Genomic DNA, 23,356 nt, shown 5'->3' on the forward strand with positions numbered 1-23,356 from the left:
AAGTGTAGGGTAGCTGAGTGGAAATTAAATGTGTCAGATGTATCCTCTGACAAACTGGCCTGCCGCCTCCTTCCACACCCGATGAGGTTGCCAGACAAGTCCGGTCTATGAAGGCCTCATCCAAACAGGTGGACCCCTGCCCCATCCAAAACCATTAAGGACAACATTGACACTCTCGCCCCAGCCTTGGCTGATCTCTGCAATCTCTCACTTGCCACTGGAGTTTTCCCAACGTCTTAAGCACACCCATGTACACCCAATGCTTAAACTCTCTGCCCACCTGTCCATTCCGGCAAACTACTGCCCCATCTCTATCACCCCTTTTTTGGGCAAACTCCTGGAGAAGCTGGCTCTCTCTCAGCACACCCTCCACACTGAATCTGCTGGTGGCCTCCACAACCAGCTAGTCAGATCATTGAATTTTAAATTTGCATTTTATCTGTTTTGTCAACTTATTTTAGCCTGTATTTAAATTGTTTGTTCAGTAACTAGAAGTTCAGAATCAAGTTGCTTAGACTTGCTAAAAGTGAGAGAGAGGCTAGATTTGAAATACATTTGAGACTAAGTGTTTGAATTGCCTAAAGAATCTGTATTTAATGAGATGCGCGCAGAACCACACATCCCCCTTTACTAAAGAAATACAATCCTCAGAAGGATTGGAGTCCTCAAGCCCTACTTCCCCTCAAATTCGGTGCTGGCGCGTACGGGCAGGCACAGTCTGTTTCAGTCTGTGCAAGGAGATGCACAGGGTGTCCGAGACGTAAGTACAATTCTTACTCCAGTCCCTTCTCTTTGATCTTTCAGTTCAAAAGTTTGGAAGTGTTAAAAACAGGGGGAAGCCGGTGTGGCAGATTACGACCGTTAAACCTCCATAGACATACGTAATAACCACCATTTGCTTAAGAGCCACAACAGGAACCCCTGCTGGTAGGATGAACCTAATGGGGATGAATAGCTCCTCTAGACAGGTAGTGGGGGAAGGAAGTGAGAGGAGAACTGATCATATAGATAATATAGCAAGGTTGAAAGTGGGGCTGCTAAATAGGCAGTCTTTAAATAAACATGCACTCAATCTGCATGACCTCATTAAGGAGAAAGACTTGGATCTATTATGCATAACAGAAACTTGGCTGAAAGATCCCATGGGTCCAGTGTCTGAAAATGCGGTACCGTAAGGGTACATGATGTACAACAAAAATAGAGAGAAAGGTGTAGGCGGAGGAGTTGCGGTCATAGCCAGAGATACATTGAAGTTATTCAAGGCTGACTTTGTATGTACAGGTTGTGAAGCAATTCAATTAACTCATACACACTCCCAATGATAGTCTAAATATAATTGTTTTAAATCGACCACCTTCCCTAGTCTCGGTCTTCGAGAATGAAGTTACCTCTCACGTAACAAAGCTCATATTGACCAATACATCCACTGTTTTAGGAGATATGAATAGATGGAGAGGGAATATGGAGGATAAAGAGGCAGTAATGCTGGAAAATTCCATGCAGAGTTTGGGCTTTCCAGTATTAAATAATGAACCCACACCTCCCCAAGGGAACCAGCTAGACTGGTTATTTACTAACAACCTGAAATCGTATGTCATTAAGAAGCCAGGCATATGGTTGGATCACTACTTAGTTACATTTGAAATGCCACTTAACACTCCGTCCATGCAAATTGAAATCCCCATATTAAGATGTGGAGTAGAAATTTTAAAAACATAGGCCCTGAAATATTGAAACCATGCTTGCAGAAAATGTGCATAGTCCTTCCTCGAAAAAGATGACTGCGAGAGCATGCTGAAGAAATGCAATAAACCTATGCAAGCTTTAGTGGATGAGAATGCCCCATTGAAACAAACTAGTGCGAAAAATAAAAATAACCACCTTATATTGTACAGTGGGGATTTAACCAAACTTAAAGAAGAGAAGCGAGCCAAAGAAAGATTATGGTGTCAGAACCCAACCCAGGTAAATAAAGAAAACTGGAAAAGTGTAGATCACAGATACAGGAAAGGAGTTAAGGAAGCAAAGAATTATTATTATAATAAAGAAATTGAGGCAGCTTCAAATACATCCAGCAAAATCTTTGAAATACTCAAGGGGATTGAAAAACCTGGGACACTTTCACTGCCACACATACCCACTAGGGAAGACTGTGATAGTGTGCAAGAAGCCTTGGCAGCCAAGATTAAAAAAGCTTGCAATAATATTATTTCAGCCAGAACTGATGGAGAGTCACCAGCTACTCCAGCTGAAATCATAAACCTGGAAGAAAGAGTTTCAGTTTCTCGCTTACAGCCGAGGATGATTTAAGTAAGGTCATGGCCAAAATGAAACCTGCTTCATGTGCAGAGAACATTCTGCCCACCAAAATAATCTTGGAGCACAAATGACTCTTATTCCCAGTCTTGACAAAGATGGTCAACGCATCTTTTAGGGAAGGTGTGGTGCCTAAGAAAATGAAGGAGGTAACAATCACCCCATTAGTCAAAAAAACAGGGCTAGATCCCAAGGAATCCAAACTCGAATTTAATTTTGAAAATTCTAGATAAACTTGCAAAGATTTTTTTCGAAAAAGGTAGCAGCAAATCAACTGCAAAAGCATGTGGAAGATCTGAAGCTACTGCACAAACAGCAATCAGGTTTCCGTGCCTCCCATAGCACCGAATCTACTATGCTAGATCTTCAGATCCAGATGCTAGACTTGATAGATAAAGGTAAAACAGGTATCCTCATGCTACTAGATCTCGGCGCCGTTTTTGACCTGGTGGACCACCAGCTCCTTCAGGAAGCACTAGCTAAAATAGCGGGCTGCTCTCCTAGGGCCGTGGCTTGGTTGTCATCTTTCTTGAAAGACCGGAGTGCTAGAGTACATTGGGGTGACAAATTCTCCAAGGCCGCCCCCATCTTATATGGAGTCCCTCGGGGAGCAAGCTTGTCCCCTTTACTGTTTAATCTATACATGAGAAATCTCTGCAAGCTTTTAGAACACATCAGAGTGTTTTTCAGAAATTACACCAATGACACTCACCTAATTTTTTAACTAAAAGGCGATTTACATCACTGGCATTAAAAATAGAGAACATGTAACAGGGAGAAGAGCCTTACACTGGCTAAGAGTGGAGGAAAGAGTAAAATTCAAGGCCATGACGATAATCCATAGATGCATACATGGAGAGGCCCCAAGCTATTTCAAGAAATAATTTTCCCTCTATGCACCTCAAAGATGCCTAATATCAGCAGACAGAGGCACTTTGAATATTCCCCGTGCAAATAGAGTACTCGGGCGAGTGATCTTTCCCCGTCAAGGCGGCACAAGATTTAAACAAGCTGCCCATGGCATTACGGCAATAAGTGAATTATCGAAGGTTCAGGAAATTGCTGCAAACCTTCTTGTTCCAATGATATGTGCAGATCATCATAACCTTTCAGACCTAGTCAAACGGAAGGTACTATGTGAATTTGATCTCTTCTTGATTAGAAGCATGTACATAAATATAAACCATCAGTGGGGGGCGTGGCTAGGCGGCCATGCGGTGAGGAGCACGAAAGGGAAGCTCCCGTACGATCCTGATTTAATCCGCCTTTAAAACTAACTTACTCGGCTGGAAAGTTTACCGACGGGTGTAGGAAGATCCACCGACCACCCGATCCAAGCCCTGAGAAGAACCGGACTGGGGAACGAGGCGAAAAACGGCAGCAAACACGCGGAGCATCGAAAGCAAGATGGCGGCCCCCTAACACACGGCCAACGGCCCAGAGACCCAGAGCGGGAGGCTACGAAAGGCTGTAGTTTGGCGCTGCGAACCCGGGAAGGAAGGAAGAGAGGCCACGGCGGAGCAGGATACGCTCCCCGGGCAGCGGAACGACAATAGCGAGCGCCTGGCGAGAGGAGAACAGCGGTGACAGGGCGCGGTCGCGGCCGCGAGAAGGCGGCGCCGAGGGAACGCAGCAAGCTCCGCAAGCCGAGGGAGATCCGTGCCGAGGACAGCGTCACCTCCAGCCCCTGCCGGCCTCGCTAGCACGAGAACAGGGGACCCGAGGGAGAGCAGAGGGGCGAGACGGCTCTCCGCCGGACCAACTCAGGGCACCGGAGAGATCCAACGGCTGGCAGGTTAGGAGGCCCGCACGGCACCCGGGGAGGCGTGTGGAAACACCCGACGACACAGGGAACCGCTGGCGGGAGGAGAATAGCACAACGGACAGTCCCCATCCAACTAGAACCGGACCCCACACGGACTAGGTGTACAAGCCACAGATAGCGGACAAGAAGCATTGCAGTGCAGTACCCGAGGCCCGCACGGCGAGTATGCCCACCAAGAAGGTGGAGGGGAAAACGAAACAAGTTAGCATGGATCACTTTGCCAAAGCACCAGACAATAGGCAGCCGAATTCATCGGAGACAGCATTGGCGGAGGCCAACACCCCACACCCACCAGGTAAAGAGGGGCAAATCCTAGAGGCAATCGCCACCCTACAGGCGACGCTCGAGAAGAAAATGGACACGGCCATAGGGGCCCTGAAGGCATCTCTGGAACAAAAATTGGACACAGTCATGGTGGACGTAGGCCTCCTTTGCCAGGACGCAAGAAACCTGGCGGACAGAGTGACAACAGCGGAGCAGCAGGTACAGCAGAACACAGCGGACTCCGCCACCACGAGGACCCAGTTGACGGAGGTGCTCCAGAGAGTCAAGATCTTGGAAAGGAGAGCAGAAGACGCAGAAGGGAGGGCAAGGAGAAATAATATCCGCATAATCAGGGTTCCGGAAGGGGAGGAAGGGAACGACCCCACGGAATATATCGAAAATATGCTCCTACAGGAGGTCGGAGCTGGAACCCTGTCCCAAGGCTTTGTGGTGGAACGGGCACACAGAGCACTGATGCGAAGACCCCAGCCGGGGGCCCCTCCCAGAGCCATGATCGCTAAAATCATGAACTTTAAGGATAGAGAAAAGATACTGGAGTTCTCGAGGGGGGGAGGAGAGATTATCAGGAATTCATCCAAGATTGCCATATATCCGGACTACACAATGACAGTCCAAAAACAAAGGGCACAGTTCGGCCCCACAAAGGAACGCCTCAGAAAAGCAGAGATACGATACATGCTCCTGTTTCCGGCCAAATTGAAGGCGATACACAAGGGGAAGACACACTTCTTCGAGTCCACGGAAGAGGCAAATGCGTGGATGGATACCCAAGGAATCCCCCAACTGGAGCAGCGAAACGCTAACAGAGGCAGAGCCCAGCCCGGGCGTGAAATCCGCAGATAATTAGAATCAAGGGTGCAGAGTATCAAACGGACGAGAAGTTAGGAACAGGACGATAAATATGAAGGGAGCAACCAACCCTAACAAACCGCACTAGCCTAGTACGACGCACCCCCAAGAAGTGCGACCGAGAGTTCAGATGCCAGTTTTAAGGCATCACACTGCAGCAAGCCGGCCTCACCCAGAGGAGCAAGGCAGGAGAAGCGGCGAGGCCCGAGCAGGGGGAGGGTGGCTGGGCGTTTGTTGTTGTTGTTTAGTTACAGTTCAGGTTATCGATAGACAGGAAGAATCGGAAGAAGGCATTGGCGTTGAAGGAATGTCTAAAGACTATGATGGGGAGACGCCAGCACACCGTGACTGGAGCGAATCACAACAGGGACCCAGGAGACGGGGCCTACAAGAGGAGAAGAGACTGAGCCCCACGCGGGCGACCCCGGTCAACAGCAGTGAACATGGAAGCAGGGAAATGGACAAACAAATAGGGCCATGGGACGACGAGGCCAGGACTGCAAACACCCATGAGCCGGGATGAGCTAACGATAGCGACATGGAACGTGAGAGGCCTTAACGCGTATGTCAAGAGGCTGCGAGTTTATGCCTGGCTGAATAAAATGAAGGTCAAGATAGCAATGCTCCAAGAAACGCACCTGACAAGAGAAAAGCAGTCCAAGATCGACAAAAAATGGGGAGGGCAGGTGTTTAGTGCTACATATTCCAACTATGCAAGAGGGGCAATGATTTGGATCGCCCCGGGAGTACCATTCCAACTCATTAAAAAGGAGATCGACCAAGAAGGAAGAACGGTGATAGTGCATGGCATGTTGGAGAATAGGGAAGTGTGCCTAGTGAACACTTATGCTCCAAATCACGACACGAGAGAGTACCTCAGAAAACTAACACCCAAATTAGCCCAGTACAGAGACACAATGTTCATCTGGGCCGGGGATTTCAACTGCGCCCTGAACCCGCTCCTGGATCGATCGGATGACAAGCTCAGAAGGCCAGCACCACCAGCCAAGGAACTACAGAGGGCACTAGATCACCTGAAGCTGGCGGACGTCTGGAGACAGGTACACGGGACAAGGAGAGGGTACACACACTACAGTGCACCCCACGGAACATTTACACGGATAGATTACATACTCACGGGCACTGAATCACTACACGAATTCACAGGTATTAGCATTAAAGCCCGAACGCTCTCAGACCACGCTCCAATACTGACATCATGGGCACACACACAAGGGAGAGCCCCGATACCTACGTGGCGACTCCGGGCAGAAGCTCTGGACGAGGGCGAATTCCAAGAACACCTACAGGGGGCAATAGATGATTACTTTGAACACAACACAGGGAGTGTGGAGTGTAATGCCACGCTTTGGGATGCGTTCAAGGTGGTATTAAGGGGGGCAGCGATCGGTAAAATGGGCGGATTAAAGGGAGCGGCCATAGCAGAACTCAACGACCTAGAAAAGCGGATAGAAATAGAGGAACTGAGGGCGCAGGCAGTGGGGGAGGAGTCAGAGGAACTGATGGAGCTGAGAATGGGGTGCATAGGACTCTGGGAGAAGCTGGGACGGTTGAATTATGGGAGGTATTTACAAAGGTTACATGCAGAAGGGGACAAACCCAGTAGGCTCCTGGCCTGGCTCACTAGGCAAGAAAATAAGAGGGAACCCATAACGGTGATAGAAGACGAGACAGGGGAGGAGGTGAGGGGCCAAGTGCACATCAATCAGTTATTCGCGGAGTTCTACGAGGAACTATATGCCCCCAACCCGGAAGTAGACCCTGAGGACATAACCGATGCATTGGCAGAAATAAGGTTGCCAAAGTTAACAGAAGAGCCGGCCCAAATGCTTGATGCCCCACTCACAGAGGAAGAGATAGCGGGAATAATAGCAGAGCTTCCTACAGGCAAGTCCCCGGGCCCGGACGGACTCCCAGGAGAGTTCTATAAAAAGTTCAAAGACACTATCACCCCAAGGTTACTGGAGACATATCTAGATGCATACGAAAGTGCACGATTACCCGCTAGTATGTCGGAGACAATCATCGTCCCGATCCTTAAGCCAGGGAAGCTGCCCATAAGGTGCACGGCATACAGGCCAATTTCCCTTATAAACCAGGACGTTAAGATACTAACGCCGGCTCTAGCCAACCGTCTGAAGCAGGTGATCCCCACATTGATACACCCTGATCAAACGGGGTACGTTCCTGGGCGGAACACATCATGGAACCTCCGTAGACTACACCACGTGATAGATAGAACGAACCAGGGACGGGGAGAACGTGCGATAGTGTCTCTTGATGCTGTCAAAGCATTCATTCGGTGAATTGGGGGTGGATGGTGGGGGTCCTCGCCCACTTCGGCATTGGCGAAGGGTTCCTCAGGTGGATCAAACTACTGTATAGTGAGCCCAGAGCCAGGGTTAAGACAGGGAGATATATTTCAAAGGAATGGAGGATCTATAGAGGAACGAAACAAGGATGCCCACTATCGCCAATGTTATATATCCTGGCCCTGGAGCCACTGGCGGTCTTCCTTAGAGCAGAATATGGAGACACAGGGATTGAGGTGGACTGGGTGCTCCATCAAGTCTCGCTGTACGCGGACGACATGTTATTGTTTGTAGAAAACCCCCGCATTAACCTGCCCTGCCTCTTGGAAGCAATAGGAGCATACACCAGACTCTCAGGCATAGCAATAAATAAAGAGAAGTCCCTGATCTTCCCCCTGGCAGATCTGAGACGGGCGCCCCCGGAGGGACTCCCAGAAGTGGGCCTTACATGGGCGCCACAGTCCTTCAAATATTTGGGGATAGAGGTCCATCATGACATTGCAGACACTCACCGACACAACACGCAAGCAGCCCTGGACACAACACGAAAATGCATGGCCTTCTGGAGAACACTACCACTGGGGATGACAGGTAGGGCCGCCCTCCTGAAAATGGTAGTACTCCCACGCCTGTTGTACTTTTTCACCAACATCCCATATAACATTCCCAGGACATTCTTCACGAACCTAAACACAATAGCAAGAAACTACCTATGGGCAGGGGGGAGAAACAGGGTTGCAATGAGCACTCTACAGAGAGACTATGAGGGAGGAGGCATTCGTTTGCCGGACTTTGAAAAGTATTATCTGGCTGGACAGTTACAATTTGTGGTCAAATGGTTAGGGGAGGATGAAACAATGGACAAAACCAACTTCCAGCCCGCACTGAAAACACATTACCTGAGGGAAATACTGTGGCTGGACAAACCCCTGCTCAGGACTTTACCGTACATGCTAAATCTCGCAGTGAGATTGTGGTGGAGAGCATGGAAGCTGCAAGGGACGAAGGACCCCTACTCAGCGCAAATACCCCTGGCGGGCCTGGTGGGCACAGACATGAGCTTGTTGGCAGCGTTCCGAACACAATGGGAGGCCAAGGGGGTAGCGCAAATCGGAGACATGAGAAGAGAGGGGAGATGGGCAGACTTCCAGGAGATGAGGGAAGAATACAAAATACACGAGGGCCAATTCATCCTGTATAATAGACTGATCCTCAGAATCAAGGATAGATGGCCAGAATGGGAAGACCAAGAAGAACCGGCAGGAGCATTAGACATGTGGTACGACATTTCAGAGGGGACACACACGACCTCCAGACTGTACGAGCAGATGCTGAGACCCCACACAGACCAAAAACTACACATAAAACAAAGTTGGGAAGAAGAACTCCAAAGGCCGCTCAGCGACCATGAATGGAACAGGGTGCTGAGATACCCCAAAACAGTGTCCAGGAACGCAAGGTTCAAACCGGCCCAGTTGTACGTGACACACAGGGCGTACCTCACACCTAAGAGGATGAAAGTGATACGCGGAGGTGACCCCAGCGGGTGCCCACGGTGCTCGACCGAGGAGGCAGACATGGTGCACATGTTTTGGGAATGCCCGGTGATACAGACGTTTTGGGAAGGCATCAGGACCAAAATAGCGAAAAGTGGCCTCCAGATACAGATGGAGCACCCCAAATGGTACCTACTGGGCCTCTTCCCTCGAGGAGGCAGAGACAGGGTGCACCTAGCAAAAATGAAAGACCTGATCTGCATACTAGCTAAAAGAAGGATAGCCATGTCCTGGAAATCTAGAGGAGGCCCGACCATAGAAGCATGGTGGGCAGACCTCCGAAAGTGGACACTAGCGGAGACTGCGGTGTGGATCAGAGCAGTGCAAAGAGGGGAGGGGTAAACGGCTGGGAAAATAGCGGCATGGAATTCCCTAGTGCAGAATCTATTTGGACGAGAAGAAGAGGAAACCGACGAGGAGAATCCGGAGGAGGCTGGGGGATACCAGAGCGCCCAGGACAGGGAGACACAAGGAATGGAAGAATAGACACCGTTGTATGGACACGGAGGCAGCTAGCGGAAGCAGCCACAGACTGGGCAGATAAGCTGTTGGACACTCTAAGACGATGACCCCACGGCAGAATCCGCCGAAAAAGCCAAAATGCCAGTTGAATGTTCGTATGTTTGTATGTTGTATGTTTTTACGTTGTTAATTGAAAATAAAAAGAAATTAAAAAAAAATATATATAAACCATCAGTCTGGCTTTAGAGCATCCAGAGGCACGGAAACTGCTCTTCTAAACACCCGGGAAGACCTTCTCTCAAATCTCGACACTAACACTCCACTCCCTATGTCTTCATTCTTCTTGACCGCTCCTCCGCCTTTGACACAGTAAACCACAATATCCTGATCACACTTCTCCAGGACACCCTGGGAATCGCAGGTCCAGCTCTAGCATGGTAACCTCCTTACTTTCGGACCGCCTATCCCAGGTGGAATTTAGGTCCTTCTCTCTACTATCACTCTTTCAACCTGCGGCGTCCCCCAGGGTTCTAACCTACCCCTGGTTCTTCAATGTCTACATAGCTACCCTGGCATGTGTGATTGCCAGTTTCACCGCCAGCTTCCAGTCTCATACGGATGACACGCAACTCTTTTTGAGTCTACCTTCAGCCACCTTCTCTACCTCGCTCATATCAGACTGTCCGCTATTCAGTTATGGTGTGCTGCAAATGTCATGTGCCTCAACGCCAGGAAGACTGAGATTGTACGCATTGGGACTCCTGATCCCGCTTTCCCACTCACTTTGGCCGGCCTCCCTTGGCCCTGCGCCCACACCGACATGCGGGGCAAAAAACCTTGGTCATCTTCGACTCCACTATCTTCTTCTCCACTCACATTTCTGACCACTCACATTTCTGACATCCCTAAAATGTCCAACTACCAGCCACACCTCCTCAGAGGTAGTCTTCCTTTCTTCATCTTCCACCAGAGGCTTACTGTCCCCAGAGCCCTGGTTCTCGGGGCTGGACTACTGCAACAGCATCTTTCTCAACCTCCCTGCCTCTGCTTTGCACCCTCTGCGACTCATCCAGAACAGAACCGCAAGACTGATCATTGGCCTCAAAACCAGGGACCACATCTCCACAGCGCTGAAATCCCTCCACTGACTCCCTGTGGCTTTAAGGAACAAGTTCAAGACCATCTGCATTGTCCACAAGGTTTTCTGGAGTCTGGGACCCACCTATCTTCATCAATGCCTAATACTGTCCCTCCTGAGCCCTCTGCTCATCTACCTCCAACCTTCTGCGAGTGAGCCAGTTCTCTAAGCAGAGATTTGGAGGGAGATCCTTCTCCTCAGCAGGGGCCGCTCTCTGGAATAGCCTCCCTGCTACCCCCAGTCTTGAGTCTGATCTCCTTAAGTTCTGGAAACCCCTTAATATATTCCCCTTCTCACCTTCCTTCTCTCTCCCTCTACCCTGCTAACCTCTCTCCGCTCTATCCCTCTCTCCTGCCCTTTTCCACACAGCATGCTGACTCGCACAGGTCCCTGGCACCCTCACCAGTCCTCTTGCACTTGCCACAGGGCCTTCACTTTCCTCATTGCTACTGCACTTGGTCATCGACCCATGAGAATGGCATCTCTCAGCACTACCAGTTTCCTGAATAATTGGGCACACTTGGATTCCACCCCCGTAACCCCCCCACGCCCTCTACCTCACTGCACTAGCCCTCATCTCCCAATCCCCCCCTCTCCTGTACAGTCTGTGCACTTGCACGATCTGAATGTACCATGCCTTGCAGATCGCCTATCTTTTCTTCCCTGTCTCCCTCCATGCATGGTGGCTTCTCTATGCTCTTGGAAAAACTGCAGAATCGTCGTCGTCGGACAAATTTGCCGTTATCTACACTGTTGACTGTATTCTATGCACTTACTCTGCCTGGGCAGACTTTTATCGTTCAGAATGTCGAGGGCTCTGAATGACTGTTTTTTTTTCCCCTTGTTCCCTCCCTCCTTGAGCAATTTGAAACACTTGCCTTGTGTATAGGCGCTTTAGAAATAAACATTAACATACAAATACAACTTTGGGGTGCCACTTGTGGTAATGGTGCAGCACCAAAGGCTTTCATTGTCCACTTGGTTTTTTCTTTCTTGAATGCAGGCATTTTTTCGACTACTCCACCTAGCATTCATGATCTTAAAGTCTCAGTAAAGGCTACTTCAGTGGCATTTCAAAGCCACATACTTCTGAAAGGTAACTGCAGGTCAGCGACGTGGGCTACTCTATACGTATCCTACAAGCACATGCAGCGGGCATGAGTTCAAGAGCCAATGCACAATTTGGTTTGGCTATGCTGACGAACCGGTTTATTTGATGCTGGGTTTTCTGGCTGCATCCCTGTTTTCTAAGGAATTCTTTGATAATCTATCCTAGTACGGAATTTAGAGGAAGGGGATACGTGAAACCAGTTACTTACTGTAGTGACTTGTGCACTGGTAGTCCTTCCTCCATTTGGATCACCCTCCCATCCTCCAACCCCCAGCATCCCCACTCTGCTAGCGGGTTTGGGAAGGCCTCCCTGAGCTCGTCAGATGTTTTCCACCTGCCGCTAAAAATGTTCTGGCTCAACTGTCGTGTGGGCACATTACACTTGGGGAAGCGGGGGACACAGACTACCAGTACAGAAGTCACTATGGTGAGTACCTTAAACTACTTTTGCCCATAGCCAACAGGCACGCGAGCCGTAATGCACATTGCTTTTTATACTTTGAACAAGTAGAGTCAGGTAAGAGGTATTGCATAACTGTGCAAGCTTCTCTTATATTAATACTCCCCTCTTTCTGTCCCCCTCTCAATCTGTCCTTCCCGCTCTGTGTCCCTGTCTCACTGCTAACTCTCCCGATCTGTCTAGCCAGGTCTCCAGCTCTTGTCTGTCCCTCTCTATCCGCTCCCTGCTCTGTCTCGCCTCCCTCCCGCTCCCTGCTCGGTCTCGCCTCCCTCCCGCTCCCTGCTCGGTCTCGCCTCCCTCCCGCTCCCTGCTCGGTCTCGCCTCCCTCCCGCTCCCTGCTCGGTCTCGCCTCCCTCCCGCTCCCTGCTCGGTCTCGCCTCCCTCCCGCTCCCTGCTCGGTCTCACCTCCCTCCCGCTCCCTGCTCGGTCTCGCCTCCCTCCCCCCAGTCTTCTCCATCCACCCCAAATGCCCTGTCTTCTCTGTCCCAGCTAGCCCCAGCCCACTTAAAGCTCTGCTCTGCCCCCTCTAACCCTCACGCATGCGTTCTCCTGACTCCCAGCAGCGTGAACCCACCCTCCCCTAGATTAACACAGGCAAGTATCCCTTAATATTCAGAACATGATGCACAGCATTAAGAGCAAGGCTATTTCCATTTCAACTCTCCCACTGTCTGACCTATATTAACCCTCCTACCATTCAGTGAATTCCTGAACAGTAAATGGCCATTTGAGAAATAAACTGGTATTGGGGAACCCCCCAGAACGATGGTACGAGGCAGGCCTCTCCACTGACAAATGTCTGTTTAGGTTGTGTTTCCTTTGAACTAGATATTGTGAAATATCAATGGATTACTTTGCTGCATCAGGCGTAAACCTATAATGGAACTCTAGGTTTACGAGTTAACCCCTTGGCTCTCATTAAATGTGTATGTTTACTTTTCTTTCTATTACAGGTGTCGCAAGCTGGTCACACAATCTGCCTAAGCGGCTTCCTGGGTATGGACATTCCCCCACCCGCTGGGCCACTCTGGATCCTGGGCGACGTCTTCATTGGCCAGTACTACACAGTCTTCGACCGTGAGAATGACCGTGTAGGCTTTGCCAAGGCTCGGTCTTCATGAGTTGCTGCCAACCTTTGCATGTGGCAGAATTGCAATCAAACTAATCGCAAAATAGGTTTTAAAAATTAACACAAATACGGGTGTCTGCACTTTGAGATTACCATTTGGTTTTCTAAAAATTGAGTTTAGAATTTTGTTGTGTTCCTCAAGGATTAGTGCGTAGAGAGAACTCATGTAAACCCAGAGAACTCAGAATATCTGGTGAATTGCACTAAAAAGGAAACCGAGCATGAGGAGGCTGAACAATTGACAAACTAGTGAATTACCAGGGACCTATGGCCTTCGCTGTCCATGTCCTTTGCCATTAACCTCCCTCCAACACATCATTGGTTTGTTGTCTTCCACTCCTGACTCAAAGGACTAGGTGTTCAACCATTCCACCCACAGTATGGGTGGTGCCAGTGTGATCACGTTATGCCTGTGCATTGTAAGTGGTCACCAGCACTTCGGCCCTTTTCCAGGTTAAACGGTACAAGGCTGTCCTAGTAAGGTTTTTTGTTGTGAAGAACAAGTCCTCCTTTTTGTTTAGGCAAAAGCGATTTTGTGCATAACATTGAAAAAATCCCACCTCTTCAAAAATAGGGGTTTTATCAACCTGTGTCGAGGTTGGAATATATTGCTAAAATGCCGCCATCTTCCTATGTGAAAGGTGGCAGCGAAGTATCGTCATTACATTGATCGTCGCTCCTTTGTGTCCAGACCGGATGATTCCATTTCCATAGGCCATGGGTCTGCAACCTGTGGCTATCCAAACGTTTTGGGCATCAATTTCCGTGATCTCTCCCAATTGACAATTCTGGACTGAAGGAAGTTTTGGACTTCAATTTCCATGATCAATTCTGGACTGATGCGAGTCCACAACATTTGGAGAGCCAAAGCTTTGCAGACCCCTGCCATATGCGTTCTGGTACATTCAGAACTGGGATGGAGGTTTCCCCAACAGTGTGTACCCCTGAAGGGCTGGAAAGGAGAAAGGGGCATCAGCAGCCTGTTCAGACGGTGCCCTCTATGCCCCAGCCTTTCCGAGGCAACCTCGGGCATGCATAGGGTGATTTACTCCATTCCAGCCCTCAACACTAGCCTGATTTAGGAAAGCCTCTTGCTGTTTATAATTGGGTTAATCAGCCTCGGGGCACTTACTCCAGCCCCAGATTGCACATTCAGGTTGTACATTTTCTTGTGTTCCTTCTCGTCAGCTACTGCGCTCATAATAATGAAATTGCAAATAAAGCAACTTTCACGATCTGCTGTGAATGTTTCCTTTTAATTCGCTGACTCAGCGGTGGCCGCGTATGAAACCAGAGGTAAAAGTAGAAAGGTGTTTCCAAGGTGTCTAGATCTGTACTTTTTGTCCTAATGTATTTGCGTGTTGCAATTAATGGAGTCCGGCTCCCCAAGATTATACAGCAAAGCTTCATTGGCAGCGCCAGGCCACTTTACTAGGAGAGACCGAAATGTGTAGGTTTCCCCTTTGCCACGTGTGCAACAAACCAGTAACGTTTGGAGTGCATTCACAATACTATAGTGCCATTTCATGGCTCCAAGTGAGGGAAGGCATCTACAAGTAGAATGGTGAAAGATTGGCGTGAAGGACTGGTATAATGTTTGAGACCATTTTGGGGCAGTTGTATAGGTTTCTATGCAAATAACCAAACCATGTGCATGCAGCAATGAAAAAACTCGGAATGGCCACCTTCTATCAGCCACAATCCACTCTCTTCCTCTCGGAATGGGCCGACCAGGCCTCCTCTGTTCTCTCTTTGGAATTCAAAGTGAACTCCTGTGGTCCGTCGGTGCTGGTGTATTGCAATACATGTACATCGCAGATCATTCATATGGAAGGTTGGCTGCGTTTGGGTTTGCACTGCTGCTACCCAAATTATATATCCACTAAAAGAAAACACACTAGACACAAGTGTCACCAGCGTAAAACCACAGGGCACCAAGTGAGTGTTTATCAGTATTCCAAAGTGCCCCAATGGCGGTACCAGGAAATCAACAGTGGAGCAAAGTAAACAAATGAGCAACCTCCTAAGAGGGAACTGAGGAATGTACACATCTGACGAGATCGCCATTTTAAGGCTGGTTTTCAGAGGTATAGACAAGGTAGGACCCGAGTGGGAAAGGTGCACCCAAAATCTGTGAATGCCCACTCAGTAGCTGAGCGGGCATTTATAGACTTCAATGTCACTGGTCACCAGCAATTGAAATGTATAATCTTCAAATCTATGAAGGCAGGAGATTGAAGGAATACATGTACACAAACCATGCACTTGGAAATATGTGAGCACGGTTTCCAATCGGATGCGTATATTTCAATCCTGCATTGAGATGTTATTCAGAATGTGAATTTCTTTATCCAGCAGTATATTTTTGGGGGGGGGGGGGAGTCATGATCACGGTAAAAAAAATGTGATATGAGGTGAGATCGCTGTTGAAAACTGCACTATTCTGAGATAACACACCAAATACATTTGTTAATTTCCTATTAATATTAATAACACTTTTCCCCTAAGAATATTTGAGGCTGAGATTCCTTGAAGGGGTTGGTCTTGAGTCTTTTCTTAATTGTAGGAGCGAGTCTGATGCTGACAGGGAGTTCCATAGTCTTGAGGCGTAGGCAGAGGTGGCTTGTTTTCTGGTCCTTTCCTTTTTGCAGAAATGCTGAGTTTCTCCGCAAGGTAGCTGGGTGACTTGGGGGTGACTGCCTTATAGATGATGCAGCAAGATTTGAAGGTGATTTGTGCGTGCCTCTGCAGGCACCCCTTGGAGTGGGCCCAACTATATTAGCTTCAGGCCCCACTTGTTCGACAATCCTGGCTACGCCCCTGCTGGTTATACAACTGCAAGAAACCTGATGCAGCCTGAGAACAATTCCGGAGTAATAGGAAACCTATGATAATAGGCTTTTATACTGCGCCAAATCCCTGCCTAGTCATCAGAGGGGCCAGCTTTGTTTGTTGACTACTGTTCCCTGGAAAGGTGTATCGAGACCTTTGTCTACTGGAGGAAAGAAAATGATCAAGTGGAAGATGGAGTATGGGAAAGCCGGAAATGGATGCTATGGACATGAGGTAAGGATGCAGACCATGCCCTATTGGCTCATTGTTGAAGTATTCAAGATGCTAGTGTAGTTAAGCACCTTTCTTGGAATGTTACACGTGGAAGCAATGAAAAAGCAGATCTGCAGGAAAGGGGAGCCAGCATTAATACACATCACTGATGCGTACTAGCCATTTTTACGACCATTCAATAAGTTGGCCCTGAAAAATGGCCCAGAAATGTGCCACACTTCCAGTAAACACCAGCGATTACTGACAACTCCTTTTTTCTTTTACAAATAAAAACAATGTAACATGGTATTTGCAATATCTGCCTTCATGTTCCCCGGCTCTTTGCTTCTGTTCCAGCAGACATGTTGAGATAAGGCAAGTGACTGACATATTACGAAGGTAGCTGTTTGTCTTCCTCCTCCCCCCTCCTTTGTTTCCTCCTCTTGCAGCACTACCTGAAATGTCATCAGGCTTAATACGATAGTCATTTGTTTTGTTCCTCTCCCACCCTCTCTCTGCACCTCGTGTCAACTCCTCGGTTCTAACAGAAATGTCATCAGGCCTAGTGCTGTAGTTGCTTGTCTGTCTCATCTCCTACCCTTACCCCCTCCTTATCTTTGTCATAGCTCTTGCACTATCTGAAATGTCACCAGGCCTAGTACGATAGTTATTTCACATTCATAATGTCTCAAGGCCTTGTAGGAATGTCACTGTATTTTCCCTTGCTCGCTCCCTTTCCTTGAAGCGCTTTGAAACACATTGTGTATAGGTGCTATACAAATAATCAATCAACGGGTGAGAAGGGAGGTGGTTGTCTAAGGAGTCAGCAAATTGTTGTGCAATATTGTTACTTTTACAGCCCTTCCTACTCCATGTTGAGGTCCTGCCAACACCCCCTAGTCACCACTTGTATGCCTGTGTAAAACAGTGACTAAACCAGGTGACTGTCAACATATTTTGTTGCACCGAAGTCTTAAAAGTAAATTTACAAAACTCAAGTCATTATTTAGTCGAATGCAGCTTTGCATTGTGATAAATTTCGGCTTCTGTTCAAGATGCGAAAAGCAAAGGTACAATTATCCTCTTTTCGCTTAAAATATTGCTACAAGAATGTATAAGTTTGGCAGAGTATTCTTGAAAGACAAAAGCACACCTTTCGAGGGGATTGGGTCCTCCTATGTATTCCATATCTATGACAGTAATCACCACAGCTGTGCTGCTTCGGAAAATCTTTCGGCACCTGCATCAATGACGTCGATACGCCACCCTCGAGGACCTCCTCCTCCGACGGCCGACGTCACTGGATGTTCTAAGTAGGACGCACGACTCCCGTAGCCTCAATTCCGTTTTTTCCGCTAACGTGTTCGCTTCGGATATCTCGGCACGCCTCGACTCTTTGGAGTTTCTGTTCTTTATCGGTTCTTCGAACCTGTTCGTTTGTGAAGTTATCCTTTGTGATGTCTACCTCTTCTTCCACCCACTGCGTCCGGGCTTTAAGAATGCACGGACTGTGGGTCCAAGTGGTCCGTGACGGACTCGCACGACGCCTGCCTCTGGTGCCTCGGGGAGGCCCATGACACGGATGATTGTGTCAACTGCCAGTCGCTTACGTCCAAAGCCTTGCGGGAGTGCAAGAAGAAACTGTCGGTAGGTAAGGTGTCCAAGCCACGGAAGTCGAGGTCTGCGGGGCTTTCGACGGACGATTCGAGGAGCGACTCTCCGCATCGTCGTCGGAAGTCCAGTGGGTCTCGGTCCCAGAGTAGGTCCCGCCACTCCTCTGCCTCTTCAAAGCACTCCCGGAAGCGCTGTCATCGGTCGCCTTCCCCGTCCACATCCGAGGACTCCGCCCGTCGGCGGGTCGCTTATCCCACCAAGCATGCGACGCCGGAGGAATGGGCTTCCTTCGGTAAGAAAATGCTAGCGATTCTTGAATCGCAGGGCACTGGTCCGTCCGCGTCTCCGAGTGGGGTCGGTCGTGATCGGTCGAGAGACACCGCTCGTACGCCTTCGGGCTGTGGTGGTCGGCACGATTTGCGGGAAAGGTCCCGCTCGAGCAAGGGGAATAATTCTCGTCATGCCCGTTCCAGGTACGTTCCTCGATGCGCTCGAGACCGTGTGCACCTGTGATGTCTTTGAGGAAGACGTCGACGCCTGTGGCGCTGAGGTCGTCGAGGGACTCTTTCGAGGCTCCGCCTCCGAAGAAGTCGTCAGCGCCCAGTTTGTCGAGGGACACGCTCGGTGCTCCGACCTCGAGGCCTGTGTCGATGCTGTCAGCGCCGCGTTCGGCGTCGATGCCGATTCACTCTATGCCTTTCGAGGCTGTTTCGACGGGAGTACCCTGGGGCACGGTGGAACCACCTAGAAAGGCTCTGGCCAAGGTCAAGCATGGCTTTGTTCCCCATTCTGTGCCCTTTTACCGCCATCTTGAGTACATTTCAGAGGTAGATGAGGGCTCCGATAGCATGGTTCCTGATACAGTGCCAGATGAGATTATCTCGGGCCATAGCCAAATTGAGGACCTTTGTCAGTCCCTGGACGATGCCAGTGGTCTGGACACCTCTCCAGAGGTGGAATTTTGTAGACCTCAGCCTGGCACTCATGCCTTATGTCTAGGGTTACCCAGTACTTGGGGTGGTCTGCTCCCCCAGGGAATTTTCTTCAGGATGACCATACGGATATCCTCGACCAAGGTCCACCAACTGACCCGGTACTGCCGTTCCATATGGCTCTACAGAGGAGGGTGGCAGTGGCTTGGACTGCTCCGGAGAGTCTCCCGGCAGTGGGCAAGTCTTTGCCGTGAAAATACCGCCCAGCCAGTAGCGACCCCTGCTACTTAACCAAGTACCCCACTCCAGAGAGCCAGCAAAGCAGGCATCGTATCCTACCATCCCTCCTGATAGGGCCGACAAGCGTTTTGATGGTTGGGCGAAGAAAGTGTTTTCTTCAGAAGTATGGCGCTTCAGGCGGCCAACTCCGTATGTGCCTTGTCTCGTTTCACGCACACTGTGTGGAACTGTTTCCTTAGCGGCTGAACATATTCCCGAAGGGGACGAACGGGATGGTTTCCTTGCTATGGTCCTGGATGGCAAGGATGCCATGTGTGATGCCGTTCAGTCGGGTTTGGACATGGCAGATTGCGTCAGCCGGTCCATGGCGGCGAGCACCGTAATACGCAGGTTTGCGTGGTTGCGCAAGTCGGGGTTTGCTCCTGATGTGCAGAACCGGCTCCTCAACATGCCCTTTGACTGTGAACATCTTTTTGGCAGCAAGGTTGACGAGCGCCTTGAGTGGTTGCAGACCTCCAAAGCTGCAGCGAAGTCGTTGGGTGCTGCAGTTCAACAACCTCCGCCTTTACGTCCTAGGGGGCAGCAGTGGAGGGGAGGTTCCTTTCGTTATTACTCATCCTTTGGTAAAGCGAGAGGAGCTGCCAGTGAAAGGGGCCACCGTAGGAGTGCCAGAGGTGGAAAACGAGGTACTCGAGGTGCCAAGGCCGCTCAGGCAGTTGCCTCTTTGCCCTCAGGCAACGCCGCAACCACTTCTGCTAAGTCATGAGGCCATGTCCCATGGTTCGCCGGTTGGGGTACGTCACTACTCCCTCGATTGCATCCGTGGGCAGGATATGGCCTTTGGCAAGGCGATCCTTTGCTCCGCAATTTGATTGGGCATTCTAAATTTCTTTTTCTAAATTCTTTTCCCACCTCCTTGCATTGGTACTGCTTTGGGAGTCTGTCATAGATCTGGAATACGTCAGAGGACACAATCCCCTCGAAGAACAAGTTACTCTCTTACCTGGTTCTTTCGATGGGATGGTCCGACGACGTATTCCATATCGCTCCCTCCCTGCCTTCCCTGCTACAGAATTTCTTATGCGATTGCAGCTTACGTTTCTGGAAGGCTTTGTGTGGTCAGACTGGCAGAAGACTGGTGGCACACGTTCTGTGGGAAAAAAAAACTACAACTGAGGCTACGGGCGTTGTGCGTCCTACTTATAACATCCAGTGACGTCGGCCGTCGGAGGAGGTCCTCGAGGGCGGCGTATCGACGTCATTGACGCTGGACGCAGACGCCGAAAGATTTTCCGAAGCAGCACAGCTGTGGTGATATACTGTCCTAGATATGGTATACGTAGTCAGACCATCCCATCGAAAACCCGTTACCAGGTAAGAGTAACTTCTTCTCTTTCTATCAGCTACAGCCTGGAAGACATTAATGGTCAAAATTCTATGTTTCAGACTGGGTTCAAATCCTTATCCAAATCATGAGCTTAACTGAAGTGTGTGATCCTGGGACAATCCTTTTATCTCACTGTAATTTATCTGTGAAACCTAGATCGGCTTAGGACTGATTCTAGCCACATTGTAGTCTAGAAACAAAATGTCCCACTCCTTCTATACATAAATAACCGTGACGCTTCATAGAGTGCCTGGAGACAACATATTGCACATCACAAACTTTCTTGTAATGTTGCTTTCCATGATGCCATCAAATATCAAAGCCTCATGTCACTTCCTGTAACATACTTTTCTGTGATTTCATACTGATGTCAGTACATATGCAACGAAGGGCCCCCAACACATCCTTTGTCACACAGATCCTCACACACCATAGAACCTGCCCTGGATATTTATAAAGGGCATCATTCTGTACACAAAAATGTCCACATCATTTACAGGGGCAACGTCTCACTGACATCTGTTGCCGGCTTTCTCAACAGAAGCATGTTGGCAACCCCTTTTGAGAGACTGTTCCCTCAATATCCTGTCCATTGAGAACATTGTATTTAACATATTACTACTCCAAAAAGTTTGCATGTTAATAAACGATTATTTTTCATGTACAGTGGAAAAAACACAGTTGTGTCCATTATTTTTTTTTTCTAAACGCTGATCTACACAACTTTTTTAAATTCTTCAGCATGGGGTCTTGCATGGATTCACATGCTCATGAATATTTCCCCTCATCAGTCTGGGAATCCTCAGTTAAAATTAAAGCAGTTTAGCTTTAAGCTAAAAATCTGATTGTCTCCTCTATAGCCTGCCAGTGTCACTTTAGGTCATATGACACTTGTCTTCCTAAGCTCGACCCCTGGTGGCCATCTTCAGATTTTTACTGCACGTTTCTCATCTTAGGAGTCTTCGCGTTTCGCTCCTCGAAATGAACAACTTTTTGCTGTTTTTTTTTCACCTATTTTTATGAGAATTCTCGTTGCCAGAGGAGATACTCTATCCATTGTCCGATCTCTAACTTGTAGTGCCACAGAATGCCTTCACCTCCACACTGTGGCGAACGCTACGAAGAAAAGTCTTTTCAGGTCTTGTGAGAACTGCAGCCTGAAGAATATCTTCGAGGATCGCCACCTCGGGTGCATTTGTTGCCTCCATCTGACCATGATGCAGAGGGATGTCTGATTTGCATATCCTTCGCCTCGAAGTTCCTTCTGAACCGCCATCAGAGGTTGGGGGCATGGATCAAAGAATGCAAGTCCTCTGACGCGGCCTCCAGGCATCGTCCTGCCTCTTTCAGGGCTGGTATGTCCCAAGAGCGTACTCCCTCAGATAAAGAGGTTGAGGTCCTTTAAGGATGCTTCCTTGGTGAAGATCCAAAAGAAGGCAAAGTCACACGCTCCATGCCTTCGCCATCAACGGTTGCTGTGCCTGCGGGACATAGTTAGGAGTGAGGCCGCTTGCCACCACCTGCTCAGTTGGCGGTTAGCCTACCTGCAGGTGGGTTCATTCCATCGTCGAGAGAATCGCTGGTGTCAGCAGCTGAACACAAGTCCTTGTCAAAGGGCAAGTCATCCAAGGACCCCGTCACCAGAGCTCCACCGCCATAGATTCCCTCCAAGCCCCTCCCTACCCTCCCCAGCGTTGCCTCATTGATTACTTCATCCACCAGGACCGTCGCCCCATCTCAGAGTACCTTGTCGATGACCCCATCTACAAATACTGCTCTTCCTTCGATGACTGCAAAACCAAGGGGCTCATCCACGACCATCAACTTTACCACTATGACAGTTTACAAGGCCAGGGTTTGATTGCCTCCTAGACTTCTGTCAGTATTTCCGATGACTTTCCCGTCTACGACAGCACCTTTTCCTGCTCTCCAGGCTCCAGTCGTCGCCACTTTCCCGAAGGGCTCTGGTTTGGTGAGGGATGTGCCTCCTGCTTAGACCCACCAAGGCTGCACCGCTCCTCACTCTGGCAGGTCTTCCTCAGAACTGGTGTAGTTTGCTGGAGACCTTGTGGGGGATCCCAGAGGTGCCAGGGGGTACTACTCTGAACAGGAAGGGTGCCAGGAGTAACCCGATCCCCCTCCCCCCCATCATACCTATTCCTCATCAAGGATCGCTGACCCGCCAGCCTTCCCAGCTGTTTAGCCCTCCACAGGGCCCAGCTTCGGCGCCTGCACCTAGGGATATGTCCTTGGATATCTTGACTACCTTGCACACATTGGTGGCTGAAATTCAGCAGTGACTTCCCACTGCTCCCAATCTTGTTCTGGCACAGCGCCCTCTGTGGCCTTCTCAGATTCAGCCAATGCCGCCTATAAGGCCTCTGAACCACCTTGTACATTGCTGGTGGTCCCTGTGGTAGGGGAAGCGGCTCAGACGAACACTGGCATGGATACCGTCACATCCGGTACACATACAGATGGGTTTGATGATTACGTTCCCACAGATGGGGAATGATGTCGATGTGTACTCCAGGGCCTATCCGCCGGATGAGATTGGGTCGTTCCACTCCATGATATCTAGAACAGCCAAGCTGTTCAACGTAGGACGATTCCCATTTTGTTCGACTGGAGTCCCCCAAGTAAACCATTGTCTCAGTTCCCCCATTGAGTGACA

At 49.3% G+C, this 23,356-nt stretch overlaps 1 protein-coding gene across 1 annotated transcript in view; it reads left to right on the top strand.

The window, feature by feature from the left end:
- Positions 1–14,699, top strand: part of CTSD (cathepsin D) — a 227,607-nt gene extending 212,908 nt beyond the window's left edge. The window contains exon 9 of the mRNA XM_069623953.1: positions 13,289–14,699. Coding sequence (XP_069480054.1) covers positions 13,289–13,456 — 168 coding nt within the window. The 3' untranslated portion in view covers positions 13,457–14,699. The remainder of the gene's footprint in view (positions 1–13,288) is intronic.
- Positions 14,700–23,356: the final 8,657 nt, after the last annotated feature.

Source organism: Ambystoma mexicanum, chromosome 11, assembly GCF_040938575.1.
Source record: "Ambystoma mexicanum isolate Mex_15411 chromosome 11, UKY_AmexF1_1, whole genome shotgun sequence".
In the NCBI taxonomy this organism is placed as follows: Eukaryota; Metazoa; Chordata; class Amphibia; order Caudata; family Ambystomatidae; genus Ambystoma; species Ambystoma mexicanum.